The sequence below is a fragment of the Pogoniulus pusillus genome, chromosome 25 (assembly GCF_015220805.1).
Source record: "Pogoniulus pusillus isolate bPogPus1 chromosome 25, bPogPus1.pri, whole genome shotgun sequence".
In the NCBI taxonomy this organism is placed as follows: Eukaryota; Metazoa; Chordata; class Aves; order Piciformes; family Lybiidae; genus Pogoniulus; species Pogoniulus pusillus.
Window position 1 is genome coordinate 10,102,949 of NC_087288.1, and position 17,696 is coordinate 10,120,644.

The 17,696-nt window shown below is 40.5% G+C and overlaps 1 protein-coding gene across 1 annotated transcript in view; it reads right to left on the reverse strand.

Moving 5' to 3' along the window:
* EML4 (EMAP like 4) overlaps positions 1-17,696 on the reverse strand; it is a 98,002-nt gene that overhangs the window by 74,484 nt on the left and 5,822 nt on the right. The window contains exon 2 of the mRNA XM_064164396.1: positions 4,012-4,194. Within this exon, the coding sequence (XP_064020466.1) occupies positions 4,012-4,194 (183 nt within the window). The remainder of the gene's footprint in view (positions 1-4,011; positions 4,195-17,696) is intronic.

A 17,696-nucleotide genomic window follows, 5' to 3' on the forward strand; every position in this document is an offset into this window, starting at 1 on the left:
GGAGGCCCCAAGATGGCTAAAAGAAAAAAAAAAAAAAACTCACCCTTTAGCTTATCCAATACAGTTCACAGATCACCTACCCTGCATGAAGAAAAACTTGCTTCTGAGATAGGGTGACAGAAAAAACTCAGAGGGATCAACCTCCTGCCAATGGGTTAGAAATAGAAATCTACCCATGTCCACATGATTTTTTTCACTGAAAATTGGACTAGGTTCAAAATAAGGATGCGAGAGAAATGTACATTTTAAAAACAGGTTAAAAACAAAGACTATGAGGACAATGTACAGTATTTCATCTTCGAATAGGGTTGATTTGACGACTTAAATGAAGGAATAAGAACAGAATCGGCTGAGCAGATATGCAATGAGAGCAAAGGATGCTAAGTTGCACCATCAGCTTCAGAATGAGAAAATTCAATGAAAAGGTGGTGATCAAGATTTGTCCCTTTCAGCATGACTCACGGTCTGTTCACAGCACCTAGCCTATGGAAAAAAAAAAAACTCTCTTTAAAGATTCTGCTGAAGTGGGAACAAAAAAAAAGAAAAAAGAGATGTTTTAGAAACTTAATTACAGCAGCAAGTAGGAAAGACTCCTTCAAACTAAGTTATTTTCTCTTACTCACATGAAAACTTTTTGATGGAAAGATTTAAGATGGCTTTTCCTAGTTTGATGATTCCTGCAAGTGTGGTTTTATTTTGTAAGTATTTTTTCTCACTGTTACCATACTTCGAGCTGAAGACATCTCTTTCAGTGTATTTGGAATTGTATCTGTTGACTCTCTTTACTCATTATTTACATCAGCATGTATTTGTAAGGGCTGTGGTAGAGACAAATACTTGAGAATCAAAGCCTCAGTATTTCTATGTAAGAAAACCTTTGTATAAAATTTACCAGGAAACTGCAATTATTGTAATGCAGAAATCCAGATTCTTGGCAGGATCATGCAAGCCAAAAAGTTCGGAAGGGATATAATTACCTTTGCAGCAACCATGACTTGACGAGTGAGAGCCTGTCTGACTAGAGAGAGATGCTTAATAGAAGAATTAACAATTACTTCCTTTAGTATTATTTTGTGCAACAGTTTGGACCTTCTGCCAACCTTATTCATTCACAAAAAGAATAACATTTCTCTGATAAAACACTGCAAGAGTTCTTAATCTGCTGCATGAGCATAAAATACTGAAGTAGAATCCAAGGTATTACAAAAAGCCCCAGTGGCAGTGTGCTCACAACCCCCCTTTCCCCCTCCCCTCTGCAGAGTCGGGATGGGGTAAAGAGAAAACGCGAGAAGTGGCAGGAGAAAAGCACCGCCAAGGCTGGGGTCGGCTCACATGGTCTCTTCCCCACTCCACGTGGAGAATCCCCACGCATTGGCAAGCCCGGGATGCAACAGGTTGGGTTTTCCCACTTCTCCAAGTGTCGTCAGCCACAATTATGCTTGAAGTTAATAAACAGAGAACGAGCCAAAACGCGTGTGCTGCTTCTCCTCCACGCTGTTCTTCTCCTTGCTGAAAAGCTTTTGTTGCCGCTGGAAAAGTTTCCCTGCAGCAAAGCACTTCCCCATGCTGCAAAGGGCTGCTGGCTGTAGAGCAGGGCTTTGCTGTAAAACACGTTCCTGGCTGCACAGTGCTGATGCAGTTTGTTGGCTCCGCTTTCGCTTTTGTTTGCTCTGCAGTAGAACTGCAGTTTCTGTAAGTCTTGCCAAAAAGCAAGACACCAGTACCACATCACCTTAGGAGTAAAACTGGCCATTTTTCTAGTCTCTGGAGATTGCTTGCTGCTGGGGAATATTCACTTCTTGAGAATTTATTTTTTCCCAAATACAATTCTCCTTAACCTGTTTGTTACTGTATATACACATATTGTGAAAGAATTTTCCCAACCAAACACCCAAATCTGTAAATATCTTCCCTGAGTTTGCAGTTCTGGGGGCAGGATTTTGAACTACTAAGTAGCCTGCCTAACTGCCTATTAATGTTGCAACAGCTACATATGAACTTGTGATGAAATACTTAAAACATTGATATTTAAATTTTAAGCCATATTAATCTCATAATAATTCATCAAGTCTAATTTGAGACAGTAACCCTATGTGAAAATATTCCTTTGTGATGTCTTTATACTACCTATATGCAGCTGATTGGCAGTGAAATTAATGTGTTGCCTGGTGGTATTAGGTAACTGAACACAATGGGGCACATTCACCACAAATTAAACACAGTGTCCATTAGTCATAACTCATTTAAGTTCAATGCTCATACGTGCACATAGAATTGTAGAATTGTTTCAGATGAAAAAGACCTCTAAGATCATTGAGTCCAATTACCAACCTAAGAACTCCACAGCCATTAAACTGTCCCAAAGTGCCAGCCCCTGTCCCCATCTTGCTCTTCACAGCTACATTCTGTTGTCATTAATTGGCAGTAATAGTACAAATCTGAACATATGCAGATATTCTGCCCACCTCCAAGAAATAACTAGTTTTCACAGAACAAATTCACCTGTATATAATATAGCACCAAGACCTCCAGATTATCAGTAAGGAGATGGCTGTGATGCATTCTGCAGAGCACAGCCAATTTGTCCTGCCTGTGTATAGAGTTTAATGGGCTTCAGACAGCTACAAGTCAAAGGTCTTTATCTGTGTTTGTGTTTATGCAAGCTACAGATAAAAGGAAAGAATAAGGTTCTATGCTGGACACATTATACTCACAGTTTTCCACTTTTTTCATTAAAAAAAAAGTTATAATGGAAAGCAGAGAGCAGAGTGATTTTGTCAAATACTTGCTGGAAGTCTTTTTACATACAGTTAAGAGAAGGAAGTCTCAATCTCGATGAGACCAGGGATGCATACTGAGTAGATAAAAGCTGCATTTATAAGCAGAGAGGACAACAGTCTGCCACTAGCAAGCCAAGAGAAAATGGCAGGATTCAGAGCCCAAGCCAATTAAGCATCACCACTTCCTTCCATCTGGCAGTGAGACTGCAACAACACTTAAAGAATTTTATCTCTCTGACATATCTAAAATAATTGAGACCGTCAGCATTTTTAACTTTTCAATTTCAGCCTGCATAATACAGCCACCACCCAAGCAAATATAGGCTACCATGTGTCAGTTCAGTGTTTTACTGATGTTGCTGTAGTGAGAGCTCTGCACTGCTTGGGCTGATGGAGATACAAGCATTTATTGTTAATGAGAACTGAATTATCTGAAATATGACCTAAACATGTATTTAATCATAGGCCTAATATACATAGCTGTAGTTCTTTCCAAATACACAAAGTTGGAAGTAAATTCAAATTATGTGATTCAAATACTTCTCCAGAACAGAAAATATCCAATGGGGGGGGGGGGGGGAAGGGAGTACATGAAAATTAATGCAAACAGCATCTAGTTTCTTTATTTTTAAACAATCCTGCATAGTTCATAGTTGGAATGCAAAATTTAATAACCACTAACCAAAACATACTGCTGAGAGGCTACATGGTGACTTCTTATAATAAACCTGCTGGTAGAGAGTTATCTCTGTAGATTAAAAAAAAAATAAACTGCATTCAGAAGGCTTCCTTATTTGGTGGCAATGTGTTTTGGGTATTTTGTTTTAATTTAGGAGCAGGGGGAAATGTAGCCTTTTACTGTGCCTCTTCATTTGAATAACTTACAGATGAAACCTAAGCTGAGACTCAGAACTGCTCTTAAGTCTCAGAGCCCCCAATAGCAGGCTAAAGACTATAGCCATAAAGCATTTCACCATTTAAATTAAAGCAAGAACCAAGGTAAATTTTCAGGAGTGTTAGGCTCATAAAAGTGTCAGAAAGTTAATAAGCATATTTCAGACGTTAGCCATAGACTATAAAGCCACTCTTCAAAAAAATAAATACATCCAACTCTTTTCTGCCTTTACAAATCAGAGAAAATGGAAGAGAACAAAAAAAAAAGTGATCAGTGGAGAATATTCTGAATTGTAGCACTCTAACTCTATACAAAAATCACCAAATATGTGCTTACCTTTACTTGGTGCTGATTTTCTTACAGAAGCTACATGGTCTTCTGAGATAGCAAGACGCCTTAGCACATCAGCCAATGCTGCTTTTAGCACAGTGATTTCATCTTCTTGCTGCTGTACCCTCAGCTCCAGGGCTGAAAGACGGTCCTGGACATCAGATGTGCTTGCAGCTGAGATGCTGTCATCTGTACAGAGGGAAAGCAGAGTAGGAAGAGGCATTGAGCTGTTTTGTTCAAAACTAATAGCCACAGAGAGAAGCATATATGCAGTGTGAGTATGCCTGTTCCATAATTTTGAACTACTGAAGATGTGCAAACAAACACATTCAGACAAATAAGGAATAGATATTGTGTTAAATGTGTCTAATGTTTCAAGACAGAACATCACTAACCATTTGCTAAGACAGAAGGCTTAAGGAGTTTGACCCTATTGCAATCAGAAGAGGCAATACACTTTCTGTTAAAGTAATGCAGAAGGAAAACTATGCTCACCAGTAGAAAAAAAGAGCTTATTTAAACAGCCAGCTGAATTGACTAAAACAGCATAAAACTGTTGTAAAAGTTTGCAATATACTTTTTTTGGAACTGTTTGAGAATTTTAACTGTAATCCTTAACATTGAAGTAAGATGTAAATTTAAAAGCATTCTCAGTTGAACAAACATGTATTGGTAGCCATGATCTAATTACATCAAGTGGGAATCTCAGTTTAAGTAGTTCACTGGATCAGTTCTTTAACTTTGATTCCTCCTAACTTTTTTCACATCACTACCCTGTATGTGCCAAAAAAGACTTATGACGTTACAAGATTTGGCCTGAAGCAAACAGAAAATAAATACACTACAAAAAGGTTCCAAAAATCTGTTTGGCCACACAGGGATAGGTTAGCATTGAAGGCACAGTGCAGCCAAATCTACTCCTCAGCAGTAAAAAGGAAATTAGAGCTTCTGCATAGTCTCTTTGCATTGTTTCTGCCAAGCCAAAGGAGCACGCAAGGTATTTTTGTATTTGGCTGCCCCAATAAATCAAATACCAGACACCAAAAGAAAACCTGAAATAATATGTTGCTAAATCCAAGGTACTGAATTCCTGATCCATCCTGATCAACTCAGGGAGGAACTTCTAATACAGGTTTACAAAATTGACATACATCATACAAACACAGAGTATAAGTCCACATTGTATGGACTACATACAAACAGGATAAAGAGCTGCTGTCATTACCATGGTTATGTACAATCTAAACTTTAGACCACTCATCTTATGAAGACTTTAGAAGGAAAAAGTCAATATAATTCACAGTCCTAGAACTCATGTTTTTCACAAAAAAAAACTCTTAATCTTTGAAATACTTGCATAAGGGCACCTTTAAAATATATGCAAGCAAAAGAAACACTCAGCCAAACCACTTCAATTAAACATGAAAGAGATTAAGGAGTTTAATGCCAGCTTCCTTTCAATTATACTCACTATTGAAGGACAAAGAATTGAACCAGCCAAAATGAAGAACAGCAGTAACACAACACTAACCACATTTCTATAAGGAATTAGTGAACCAAACTAATACTAATCACTAATGTATTCACAATCATTATTTATTAAGTGGAAAGGAATAGTTAAGATTAAATTGATAAAACAACTCCTGCAAGAAGACAGGTTTGCATATTGATTTAATTCACTATTTGGTTAAACCAAAAGCAGAAGTGTAGCACTTGATAGTCAATAATGTATTCATTGAGGCCAATAGAAGAGCAGAGGAGTTAGTGAGGCATCTAACGAGACTGAGATCCAAAGACAACAGATTGGAACAACTGAACAAAATGCCTTTAATATCACCAACCATAACTATACCTCCCACATGCAGAAAACTCACTTTAAAGATACTACAGCCCAGTATATAGGATGCTCTTTCAAGGGTGCTTTACAAATCCAGACCAGAGACAGCTAGCCCAGGTTGGGGAGGAGTCTGTTAGATTCTTATTTAAAGCCTGCATTTTCAAAAGATGAAACCCTGTCTGTTGTAAGGAAGTTTCTGCAACCATATGTACCTATGCAGCAGCTGAAAGGGAACAAAGATAAATTTACACTAATCCACCAAGAAAAGCTTTTACTTTAGGGAATTACATGGACTTAAAGAAGTACTATGTAATTCATACTTCTGCTATCCTTACAATGTTAGCCTTTACACATATGCAGAGCAGTGCATGAGTCAAAAGAAACACTGCAGAAAACAATGAGAGTTCTTTCCAAAATACAAGAATCTTCATAAATCATCTTAACAGCGGGTAGCAGTCCAAATGGAAGAGAGAAGTTTGACATTTCCTTTCACAAGTGGGGTAAAAAAAAAAGAAGTAGCAGTGCTTTACTCTCCCCCATCTGCTAAAGCCTTCAATTAACAAACTTTTAAAAGGTTTTATGATGGATAAATTCCTAGGCCATATAAATACACAACAGATCATTACAAAGCATTTGTAAAAGGAGTAAGTAGCTCTGTCAAATAATCATTTCAAAGGCCAGACATTACTGAGCTCCCTATGTGGCTTCCAAATGATAGTAATTACCAAACCAGGAAAGGCTCCACTCCGGGTCAGTCTCTCTGACAAGCACACTTCTGAAGTCCAGAGCAGTGAGTTTGCTGTGCACTCTCCTTGATGCCTTGAGGATCTTAAACTCTACCATTTCATAGTCACTGCAGCCAAGGTTACCCTTCAGCTTCACTTCACCCACCTGCCCCTCCTTGTTGGTGAGGACTAGGTCCAGCATAGCACCTTTTTTTCTAGGTTTCTCTGCCACTCGGAGGAGGAAGTTATCATCAGTGCACTCCAGGAACCGCTTAGATTGCTGGTGCTGCGCTGTGTTGTCCTTCCAACAGATGTCTGTCAGGGTGGCTGAAGTCCCTCATGAGGACCAGAGCCTGAGCGTGTGAAGCTTCTCCTATTTGTTTGTAAAGGGCCTCATCTGCTTTGCCTTTCTGATCAAGAGGTCTGTAACAGACTCCTACTAGGATGTCACCTTCCCTTTAACCTTTACCCATATGCTCTGTTTTTGCCTTGCACATCCCCAGGTGGAGCTCCATGGACTTCAGTTTATCTTTGATGGAGAGGGCAACACCCCCTCCCCTTCCCCCCTTCCTGTCCCTCCTGAAGAGGCTATAACCATCTCTTCCAACCTGGCTGATTCTATGATTAAAGAAGCCTTGAAAGGGAACGTAGCTGCAATTGCAAAGCTGCAATGCCTTTCAGATTTTGCCTCCATTAAGAATAGCTTGTTGTCATTCTAAAGAACTGCCCCAAAAGAAGCTGAAATAAAGGCTTCAAGGGCCGCGGCGCTGAGCTCCAAAGCGACCCTTTTCTTCCTCTCCCTCCCAGAGTCAGGCAAAAAGGCGGGAAAAGGGACAAAGGAGGCACCTGCCCGTCTGCAGCCGGAGTCAACCGCATGGACCCTTCTCCACACCACAGCAGGTTCAGCGTTATTAAACAAGCTGCCTCTTCCCACTGGAAGCTGCTGCACCTGTTGCTGTCCTGCCTGCCCTTGCATCTTCTTGTGGAAAAGCTGCTCCCAGGCTGCGCTGAAAGCTCTTCCTCAGGGAGAGCACTTCTCCCTGGGCTGTAAAGCTGGCGGGCTGGAAGGCAAGCACGGCTTTGCTGCAATGCACCTCCTGGCTCTGGCTGGGCTTACATCATGCAGCACGTTTCTGCGTTCTGAAATTGCAGCCCTGAAGGCTTCTTCAAACCAGGATGGCACAAGGAACCCTCACTGCAAGGAACTGCAGCACAGCGTCTTGAGTAAATTGGCTACTTGAGTCTCTGGGGATTTGCAGCTTCTAAGTGGGGAATGAGGCCTCGCTTGTGGACTTACCTTTTTCTAACTTCTTATTTCTTCAACTATTTGTATTGTTTATATGTATACATCTTGTGAAAGTGTCTTCCCAAGCAAGTATCCAAATCTGTAACTAATTTTCCCAACTTGTATATAGCTCTGAGGGTAACAGCACTTGACAAGTATCACCCTTCACTGCTGCCTATGAGAAGTCGAAACTGGCTGCATGTAAAAACAACTCCCCCAAACAAACAGAAAACAACAGCAACAAAAATCTTACTACCGAACCACCTATTCTGGGGAGGCCCCTCAATAGAATCATAGAATCAACCAGGTTGGAAGAGACCTCCAAGATCATCCAGTCCAACCTATCCCCCAGCCCTAGCCAGTCAACTAGACCATGGCACTAAGTGCCTCATGCAGTCTTCTCTTGAACACCTCCAGGGACGGTGCCTCCACCACCTCCCCGGGCAGCCCATTCCAATGCCACAGCATCCATTATCACTTCTCTGGGTCAGTTCCTTCCAGCCCTGTCTATACACAAGTAAGAGCTTCATTTTAGATATAACCAACATCTCAGAAAAACAAATTCTACTAACTCCAGCCCACGGAAATTTAAAACACAGGGTGGAAAATCCTGCATTTTATCCAATAAAGCCGCACAAACCACAGGTATTTTTGAACTCCTGCCTGCCAAGGCACTAACACAGTTTTCTATGTTTTCCTCAGAGTGATATAAGTCTTTCATTGCAGAAATGCAAGAGAAATTACTTGGACTTCTATCAAGCTCTGGCTTACAATTCCAGGAGGTAATTGGCCCAAGAGGACCCTTTCTCACTGGGACTATGATCTGCCCATGTGTGCAGGAAGGTAGGTATTTGCATAACTTTTAGTTTTTATTCTGAAGCTTAATAAAATTACTCTAGGTGAGGCCTATATTTCCAGAAAGATAACTCAGAAATTTGGGTTTCCTACCATGTTCAGTGAAAGAAAGTTCTCGCCCTTTTCTGTGGCTCACTTGTTTTAAAAGTAACTTATGAAAGATCAGGAATTCTGCTCCCTGCCTCTAATACATAGTTCTCAACATCAATAAGCAGAATTAAGACTCTATACTTTTGATCCCAGTATCTCCTTCACCTCCTTCAAATTCCAGAAGAACGCAGAAATTATCTCAATTTTGTACAGCATACAAGTCGGGGAAGGAAGAATTAACACAACACAAACATAAAAGATTAAAAAAACCTTCTTCCCCTCAAATGATACTGCATTAACTTCTGATGTGCTCTTAGAAGTTTAGATCAGCTGGCTTGGAAGTGGAGTGGGAAGCCATCTCCAGCTATCCTGTCCTGCAAACACAAGATTCTGACCTTCAATACTGTGGACTACTCCACAGATATTTCACTTAATTTCTACTTTTTCAGTCTCTCTCTCTAATTTCTCAATTTTTCAATTTGGATTTCAAAACAACATATTGCTTGATCTCACATTAACTATTTGAGACAAAAGTAAAAGCTCTTTCTGTGCTTTCTGGTAGAGCTTTGAGATGGCTTCAGATGAGTCACTGACTCTGGAGAGTGGTACACCACTGAGAGCCTGGCAGTAAAAAAATAACCTGAACAAAGCAACAGCAAAAAACCTCCAACCATCATTGAAGCCTGAGTATCTATGTGGCGCCTAAAAACTCCAGACCAGTCTCCACAAGGCATTTATAATTTGTGCTGTCAGGAATGTATGCATTACTTGGATGAATATAAATTGGCCCCTTTGGAATAGATCTACACGTATTGTAGTATGTATCTATACAAATAGCCATGCATCCCATAACTCAGTTTAAAAACAGACTATAAACTGAAATGGTAAAAGCACTGCACTAAATTTTAAATCTACACTGGACAAAGCTTCCTTAGTACTTTTCAATTAAGCACAGCATATATATGTTATACTGTTGCTGTGTTTTGCCTGTAGATAATCCATGATAAGATTCTACCCTAGCACCTGAATATTCTGCAATGCAGTAGTCACTACTGATCTTTGCTAGGTGTGAACTGCTTCATGGTTTGAAGAGAGTTCATGCTTGTGAGCCCACTACTGCACGTTATAGAGAACATCATCTGTTTTCAGGCAATCTCATTTTAAAGGGTTGGTCTCACATGGAAGATGATCTGCTGCTCCATCTTTAACAATTGGCAGCTCTACTTGTGTATGCTAAACAGATTCTTACACATAGGCTGATATTTTTTTACATGAAAAAGCAAGAGTGAGAGAGACTATAACACACAGAAAACATCTTGGGAAAAAAAATGGTAATAATCACAAATTACAGCTGCTACAAAAAAATATTCTTGCAATAATCCTGTGCATCTGCTGCTGTAAACACTCACATTGTTTTTAACGCATATAATCTAGAAGTGTATCAGCACAAGATTCAGAAGATGTCTCCACCCATGTTGTATTTGACCAATATGAATGCTTAGCTCACCCATGTTTCCAGCAACTATTATCTATTAGGCACAGAAGCTTTAGTAAGAAACAGATCAGACTTTACACTTGCCAACACTGGTTTTGGTATGTAGACCAAGAAAGAAAAAGAAAGCAAACACTTACACACACTTCTCATATTTGACATAGTTATCCACACAGTTACTGGAAGAAGCAGGTAATTGTGCTGGCTGTATCATGTACTTTTGTCCAACTGCATGCTTCGTATCAGTTTCACCTCCAATAAGTTCCATCTCAGCAGCAGATTATTCACAGGATTTTCACCACCCACTACTTAAAAAGCCTTGCAGTTTTAAATCATTTTTCTTCTTATAGCATTCCTTATCTCTTGATACTTTTCATACTGTTCCACAGCTCAGGACTCTTCATTGTTTGGTCTTCAACCAGCAGTTTATGCCCTGACCTTCCAAAATGGTGTTTCAGCTAAAGAGAGGAGCAACTTCCACACTCCATGGACAGAATTCATGGTGACTACAGGCAACTGCTTGAGATCTCCCTTATAGCTCATTCACCAGCAATTCCAGTCATGCAAGCTCTTTTTCATATCTGATACCACTCTATTTTCAAGTCACATTGAGAGAAAGAGAGAGAGGCAAAGAGCATATTTTCTAACAGATATGCTTGGAATTTCACATAGCAGTTAGAGAGACAGCTGCCATGTACAGTAAGTTACATGTGCATTAAAAATAACACTTTAGCAGGCACGTGTTAGTATGCCTTTGTCCAAAAAAAATGCATCTTGTGCTGGAAATGTTAGAACCTTTCCATGATAAAATGTTAAGCTACACATTAATACTTTTCCAAGCATGAAACTATGTCAGTGCCTAGATTTTCTTTCCCCCTATCCTCCTCATGCCCAAACAGATCAAGTTAAATTTTTATAAGAAAGTAACTTTTCAGACGCTGAAGAGAGATCAGTCTCTGAGGTCTTCCTCTTCACTAAGGGCTCTACCACTGTCCATCTCCCAGTACCATGAGTGGATGGCATTCCAGCCACTGAATGGATAAATATATTTGGCTCTGGCTTTGCAGAAAGCAGACAAAGCCAGACCCTGCCCAAGTGACTAGAGTCTGATGGGAAGAAAGCATCCTCCTCATGCTCCAAAAGAACTGGCCACATTCTGCCTAACCTGAAACACCAGCATTAGCTGGAAAAGTGCTGAGCTCTCACAGGCATCTCACATCAGCAGCAGTCAGGCCTTTGACACCTATAGGGCTGTCCTACCTATGCACTTTGACAGTCAGGTCTTCCAAGTATCAAGTTGGGCAATTACTTAATTAAAAAATTAGCACATGCTTTTGACCTTAATCTCTTTTTAACTTCACTCTATCTGTTAAATGTAAACATCATCCCACATGTTAACTAACATTTGTGAACTGCTGAGGCACTCCAAAAGTGCTGTAGCAAAGTTGATGTTGAAATCCATGCTTATCTTTGAAAAGAAACCTAAAAAATAACATAGGACAGGTAGTCAAGCAAAGAAAATGAAGACAATTCAAACCAATTCTGCATTTTAGGCTGAATCACCTTTCACAAGCACTGACTGACTTGGAGGATCAAGGATACCTGTATCATCCAGAAGATTAAATCCTCAAGAACCACCCTCATTCTGGTTTCTATGTTCAGTCTTTGATTTCCCTCTCAAAACCCTTTAACAATGTTTCATTACTGCACAGATCTACAAAAGATCATTAACTGTCACCGATCTGCTTAGCACAATAAATAACTGTATTCAGGCTCAGACAAAAATACCACTACCCAGAACTAAGTCCAGCAAACACCATAGAGAGTTTGCCAAGAAACAAGGGATCATCTGACACACTCGTTTTCCTGGCGTATACTCATTTACACAGACAGTTACCCATCAGATGTTTGGTGGACAGGGAAGTTGGTATGATGGCATGTGAATGCCACAGACTGGGGAGGGAAAGAGAGAAACAGTGCAATTAAAAAAAAAGAGGAGAAGCAGCTGCACCCACAGTAATCCACCTTCCTCTGCACCTCTCCTTCCCTTCACAGACTTTTATCTTCTGACTGCTCTTGTCAGACTGACAGTGGTAAATCCTGTTCAGAGCAGTGCCTGGATATTTAGCTGTGGCTTGTTTGCTTGTTTTTTTCACCATTTAAGTCCCAGGTTATAAAGGTTACCCTTTGGCTTTCCAAGCTATCATTCCAAAATCTATTTTCAATGTATTTTTTTTCAGTAACACACAAATAAAATCCAGTTGGCAAAAGATCAGATCTTTAGATTGCAACAACAGACAGAAAGCCCAACACTTCCCGTCGGCGCAGCGTGCTGCTGGGAAACTTCAGTTCGGTAGTACTGCCGTGCTTTTTATCTGAAACTGAAGGAAATTTTCCAACGTGTCAAATACATATTGCTTATTCAGCAACAAACTCAGCTGAGTTTTTGTTTCTGGTGGGCTCTTAAGTACATTTTTACCACAGAAGAAAGCTGCTTCTACTCTTTAAGCTTGCCGTATTCTCATCGACACAGACTTTAACTTCAGCAGCAAAACAGAAAAGCACTGAAATCATTAAGTGCCATAACATCAAACATCCAAAGTTCTGGCTTAGATAACACCTTCTCCATGGGTGAAACCTTCCTTTTTGGCTCTGCTGGAAAAAGCCCAGTCTAGAAGGCAGCAACAGCACGCTTATATGAGAAGAGGAGAGAGCGACTGGGATTAGAGTACTCAGTGGGGCTCTTATCTTTCCAAGTGAAAGGACACTGATTTCAGTTTTCATTCCCATTATGGTCCATCCCAAGAGGCAGCATCTCCTGCAGAGAGCACCCTTTAACTTGTAGCTGCAATAAAAACATTACATTGGTGGCAAAGAAAGCCAAAGGCATCCTGGATTGTATTAAAAATGCTGTGTCCAGCAGGGGCAGGGAGGTGAATGTCCTCTTGCACTCTGCTCTAGTGTGGCCACACCTTCAGAATAGTGTTCAGTTTTGGGCACCACATTACAACAGGGATACTGAGGTGCTGGAGTGAGTGGAGGGCAAGGAAGCTGGGAAGGGCCTAGAGAATAAATCTTATGAAGAGCGACTGAGGGAGATGGGGATGGTTAGCTTGAAAAAGAGGAGGCTGAGAGGAGACTTCATTGCTGTCTACAGCTACCTGAAAGGACATTGTGAGGTTGGTGCTGGTCTCTTCTCACAGGTAGTTAGAACAAGAGGCGATGGCCTCAAGCTGTGACTGAGTAGGTTTAGGTTGGACATTAGGAAATTTTTTTTCACAGCAAGAGTGGTCAGGCACTGGAATGAGTTGCCCAGGGAGGCGTTAGAGTCACTATCCCTGGATCTGTTTAAAAGTTATTTGGATGTGGTGCTTAGGAATATGGTTTAGGGTGCCCCTGGTAGAGTAGGGATATTAGTTGGACTTGGAGATTCTGAGGGGCTTTCCCAACCAGACTGTTTCTGTGATTCTGTATCTTGAAAGGAAGAACAGCCATAAGGTTTGCTTTTGGGATTTTTTAAAGTCTAATGTTTTTGCCCTAATCACAGGCTAGATCCAGCATGACACTTCCAACAGTAGCAGTCAAAATCCCACTTTGTTAAGCTATACCAAGATGCCTCCACACCTTCTAGCACTGCTTACAAGCTTTGGTACAAGAGTCATACTTCTACAATGGCCAATGCTTACTCCCAGGGGAACCAAATCAACAGCAGTTCTGGTTGTCGGACTGTAGTGAAAAGAGAAGAACTAAAAGGACACTGCTAAGCTCTCCACTTAGTGTCAAGGATAGAGCACAGGCTGCATGACTCCCACACAGCCAGCCTGTAACCACCCATAGCACATTAGTCACAACCTGCAGTTACTGCAGTGCAACAAGTATTGAGAAATAAAGAGAACATTTGCATATTGTGTCACAGAAAACATTCCAGACCAGACAGCAAGCAGAAGTATCTATAGGTGTAAGTCAACAACCACCCTCAAAAAGGAGAACAGAGCATAAATACCTTTTTAAAAGGGGATTAGTTCTTCAATTAAGCTTCTCTTGTTTACTATTTTAGCAAGTAAACAGTCCCAGTGAAGCTCTGAAGTTAACACATACAAACAAGGTGTGGGTGGAAAGCTTTTCTCACACCTTTCCTGTCACTGCATCTGCTGCTGCCTGACAGAAGACTGCTCAGTCATCAATTATCCAACACTCATATTTTCCTTAACAAGGCTATCATTGACAGAAAGCTTCCACAAAATCTTCACAAACCACTGAGGGAACTATGGAATTGAATTTGTGAAGAGGAAGAACACGTGAATAGCATGACATGTGTGACCACACTTTCTTTTAAACAGCTACAGTCAGGCTGCTTCCAGAGAAATTAATACATGACAATGAAGCAAGTTTCAATGATAATTTCAGTTTCTAATCCTAGCACTATTAAGCCTTAAAATGGAAAACTCCACAGGAAAGGGAGGAATTAGTCCTCATCTTTAATTTAGGCTAAACCACAAAACAGGTTTCAGAATCAATTCATCTGCAAGGAAGCACAAACACATGGCAACAGTGTTATGTGATGACACAAATTACCACAGTAAAAGAAACCAAACACCACCAAAACCAAACAACCCAACAATCCCAGAGGAAGAAATAAATAACTCAATCACTGCACAATACATTTTGGGCAAAACAGGCAGGTAAAGACCCTTTAAAATTTCACCTCGAACATAGGTTGGATGAGGTCTTGAGCCATCTGTTCTAGTTGCTGCCTATGGTGGGGAGTTGGAGCTAGATATCTTTGAGGTCCCTTCCAACCTAAACCATTCTATGATTCTATGATTTTATGTGGAAGTCCTACACAAAAATGAAGTGCCACAATCACATATGTAACCATCATGAATGTCTACATAGTAAAACCATGCTCTTTCACAGGCATACCTTTTCCTTCCTTCTCAAAGGATTCAGCAGGAAAACACATGCACTTACGTGGAAAGCTTGCCAAGTGTAGTAAACTGAAAATGGACCACATTCTATCAAAGTTGCTTTAATACATTTTGTATGATAGCATTTATCTGTTCCACGGATGGAACCTCTGAAGTGGAAAAGATCTTCAAGTTTCTTTTCCCACTACTGGCTACAAAGCAACCGGTTTTAGGTAGGAAAAAATGGTAATGGTGGTGGCAGCAGCATGCAAAAACCTGAATGATCAATTCAATCAAACTTCTGGAAGAGGTCCTTTATGTCACAGGTATCAGAAATCTGACTCTGAAAAGCACTACAGGCAAACCTCAAATTACTGCATTTTTGGAACATATGAAGAACAAGTGCAGAATCAGAGCATACTCTCAGCACGGTAAGTGACTAATGACAAAGGGGGACCTGCACAACCAGCAGTTTTTCTGTGTATCTTTGCAAGTTCTGCTCTGGGAGTCCCTCTGTGTCACTGCAGGAAGAGTGGGTTGAAGAAGCACTTCAGTTCTGCATGCTGCAAAAGGGAGGTTTCCAGTGCTGCTGCTTTCCATTATTATTTCTGTGCGATGCAGGGGTGTTCTTACTTTCTTTGGTTTCTTAGTCTAGATATTACTCAAAATGTGAGAGCAAAGACTCAGTGCTAGGGAAGAGCATGTAACCTGAACCTTTTTATCTGAATTTCAGTGACAGGTCTGATGCATTGACTGTACCTCTGATATTTCACCAGTTTTGATGCTTCAGCAACTTTAAGTACGGCTTGCAGTTATTTCAACTTGAAATTACTTTTTGTGACTGCTAAGAAAATGCTAGTTGCTACTCCTGACAAGTCATCATCTTTTGATGACTAACACATATTCCTAGAACTGTTAGAGCAAGATAGACATCTTAACAAGAAAAGCAGAACCAGTGTTACCAAAGATGTAGCCACATTTTTACAACGTAGCTATCAAGTTAAAGAACTGAGACTTTTTTGTTGAGTCAGGTTAAGTATTAACTCCTATGGATCTTGTTGTGGTTTAAAGACTGGATGTCTTAACCACAAAGAAAAGTCCTCCAGAAATACCAGACAGTACAAGGGATGGACACCAGAAAGAGTAATCCTTGTTCTTTCATTCCCATCACTCTGCACCCCCTGTATAAACAGCCATTGCTGTCCATTCTGCCCCTTTCCTCTCTCTCCTGCTCCCAGCATGGACTGCTATCTCTTGTTTTGGTATTTCAAGGGAGGCTTTTGGCCTTGAGCAGCCTGGGTAATTTTTCTCGTGTATCAATCAGTCCTGAGTAGGGAGATGTTGGAGTGGAGGGGAGAGAGGTGGCATTAGGGTCTAGTGAGATCTTGCTAAAGCCCAGGATGGAGGACTAGGCTGAGGCCAAATATGATTTTGTGTACTTTGTATGTTATTGTTCTGTTGTATATAATTGTGAGTAGTGATTCCATTTAGATCTCCAATTCTTTCTAATCCTGTGTGGAGCATTTTTCCTTTAGCCCTTTTTGAAGGGGTAACAGAGCTTCTGTTCGCTCTAGAACTACAACAGACCTTCACAATATTTTTAACTTTATGCCATATTTACATCACACTGTTGTTACAGTGCACCACTGCAGATGTTTAGTTACATGCTAGAGAGTAAGAATGCAGTTAGTTACCAAAGTATGTACCAGATGGATCTTTTATTTTTTGTTGGTTTCTCAGCCAGAACAAAGAAATAAGCTGTGTACATGCAAACGTTTACAGCATGACTACAAACAGCAATACACAGAGTCAAACACTGTGTGACCTGGCAGAGGGATCCCTACAGCTCTGCATGATGCCACACATGAGCCTGTAACGTGCACAGCTGGATCAGACCCCACACACGTCTCTTCTCTCAGTTACCTGGAAAGCAGGTACCTCTGAAAGGGAAATGGCACTTGGGCAATTTCAGTGTTAACAGGCTAAGTCCAGAAACTGCTAGCAGTTACAGCTCATTTCACTGAGCATAGGCTAAGCTAACTGATAAAGCAAGTAAATACACCTTAGTCCAACTCATGATATTCACTCCATAGCAGCTTTATTTAACTCTGTCAAGTTATTAGAAAGCAGCAAGTAAAACTATACTACCCTAATAAGGAGGCAGAATTCAAAAACAAGTATACATCCTCCTGCAAATTCCAGTAGACTTACAACAGCATAGAAGGCAGCAATGGTATTGTTGTGAACTATGAGATGAGATTTCACCTCTAGACATAAGACAAGGACCCTAGGTGAAGATGTGAAACTGATGTGGAAAATGATACCAGTAAAGAGTGGTGGCTATCATAATTTCCTTCTAACAAGTAGGCAAATAAGCATACTGAAGGGAGAGTAATATCCTACCAGTCTCTACATTCAGAAAGCCACTTCCAGGCATTTAAGCCTTTCACTTACAAGCATGAATAGCCACATCTACAAAAATGAAGTCATTTCATGGTGA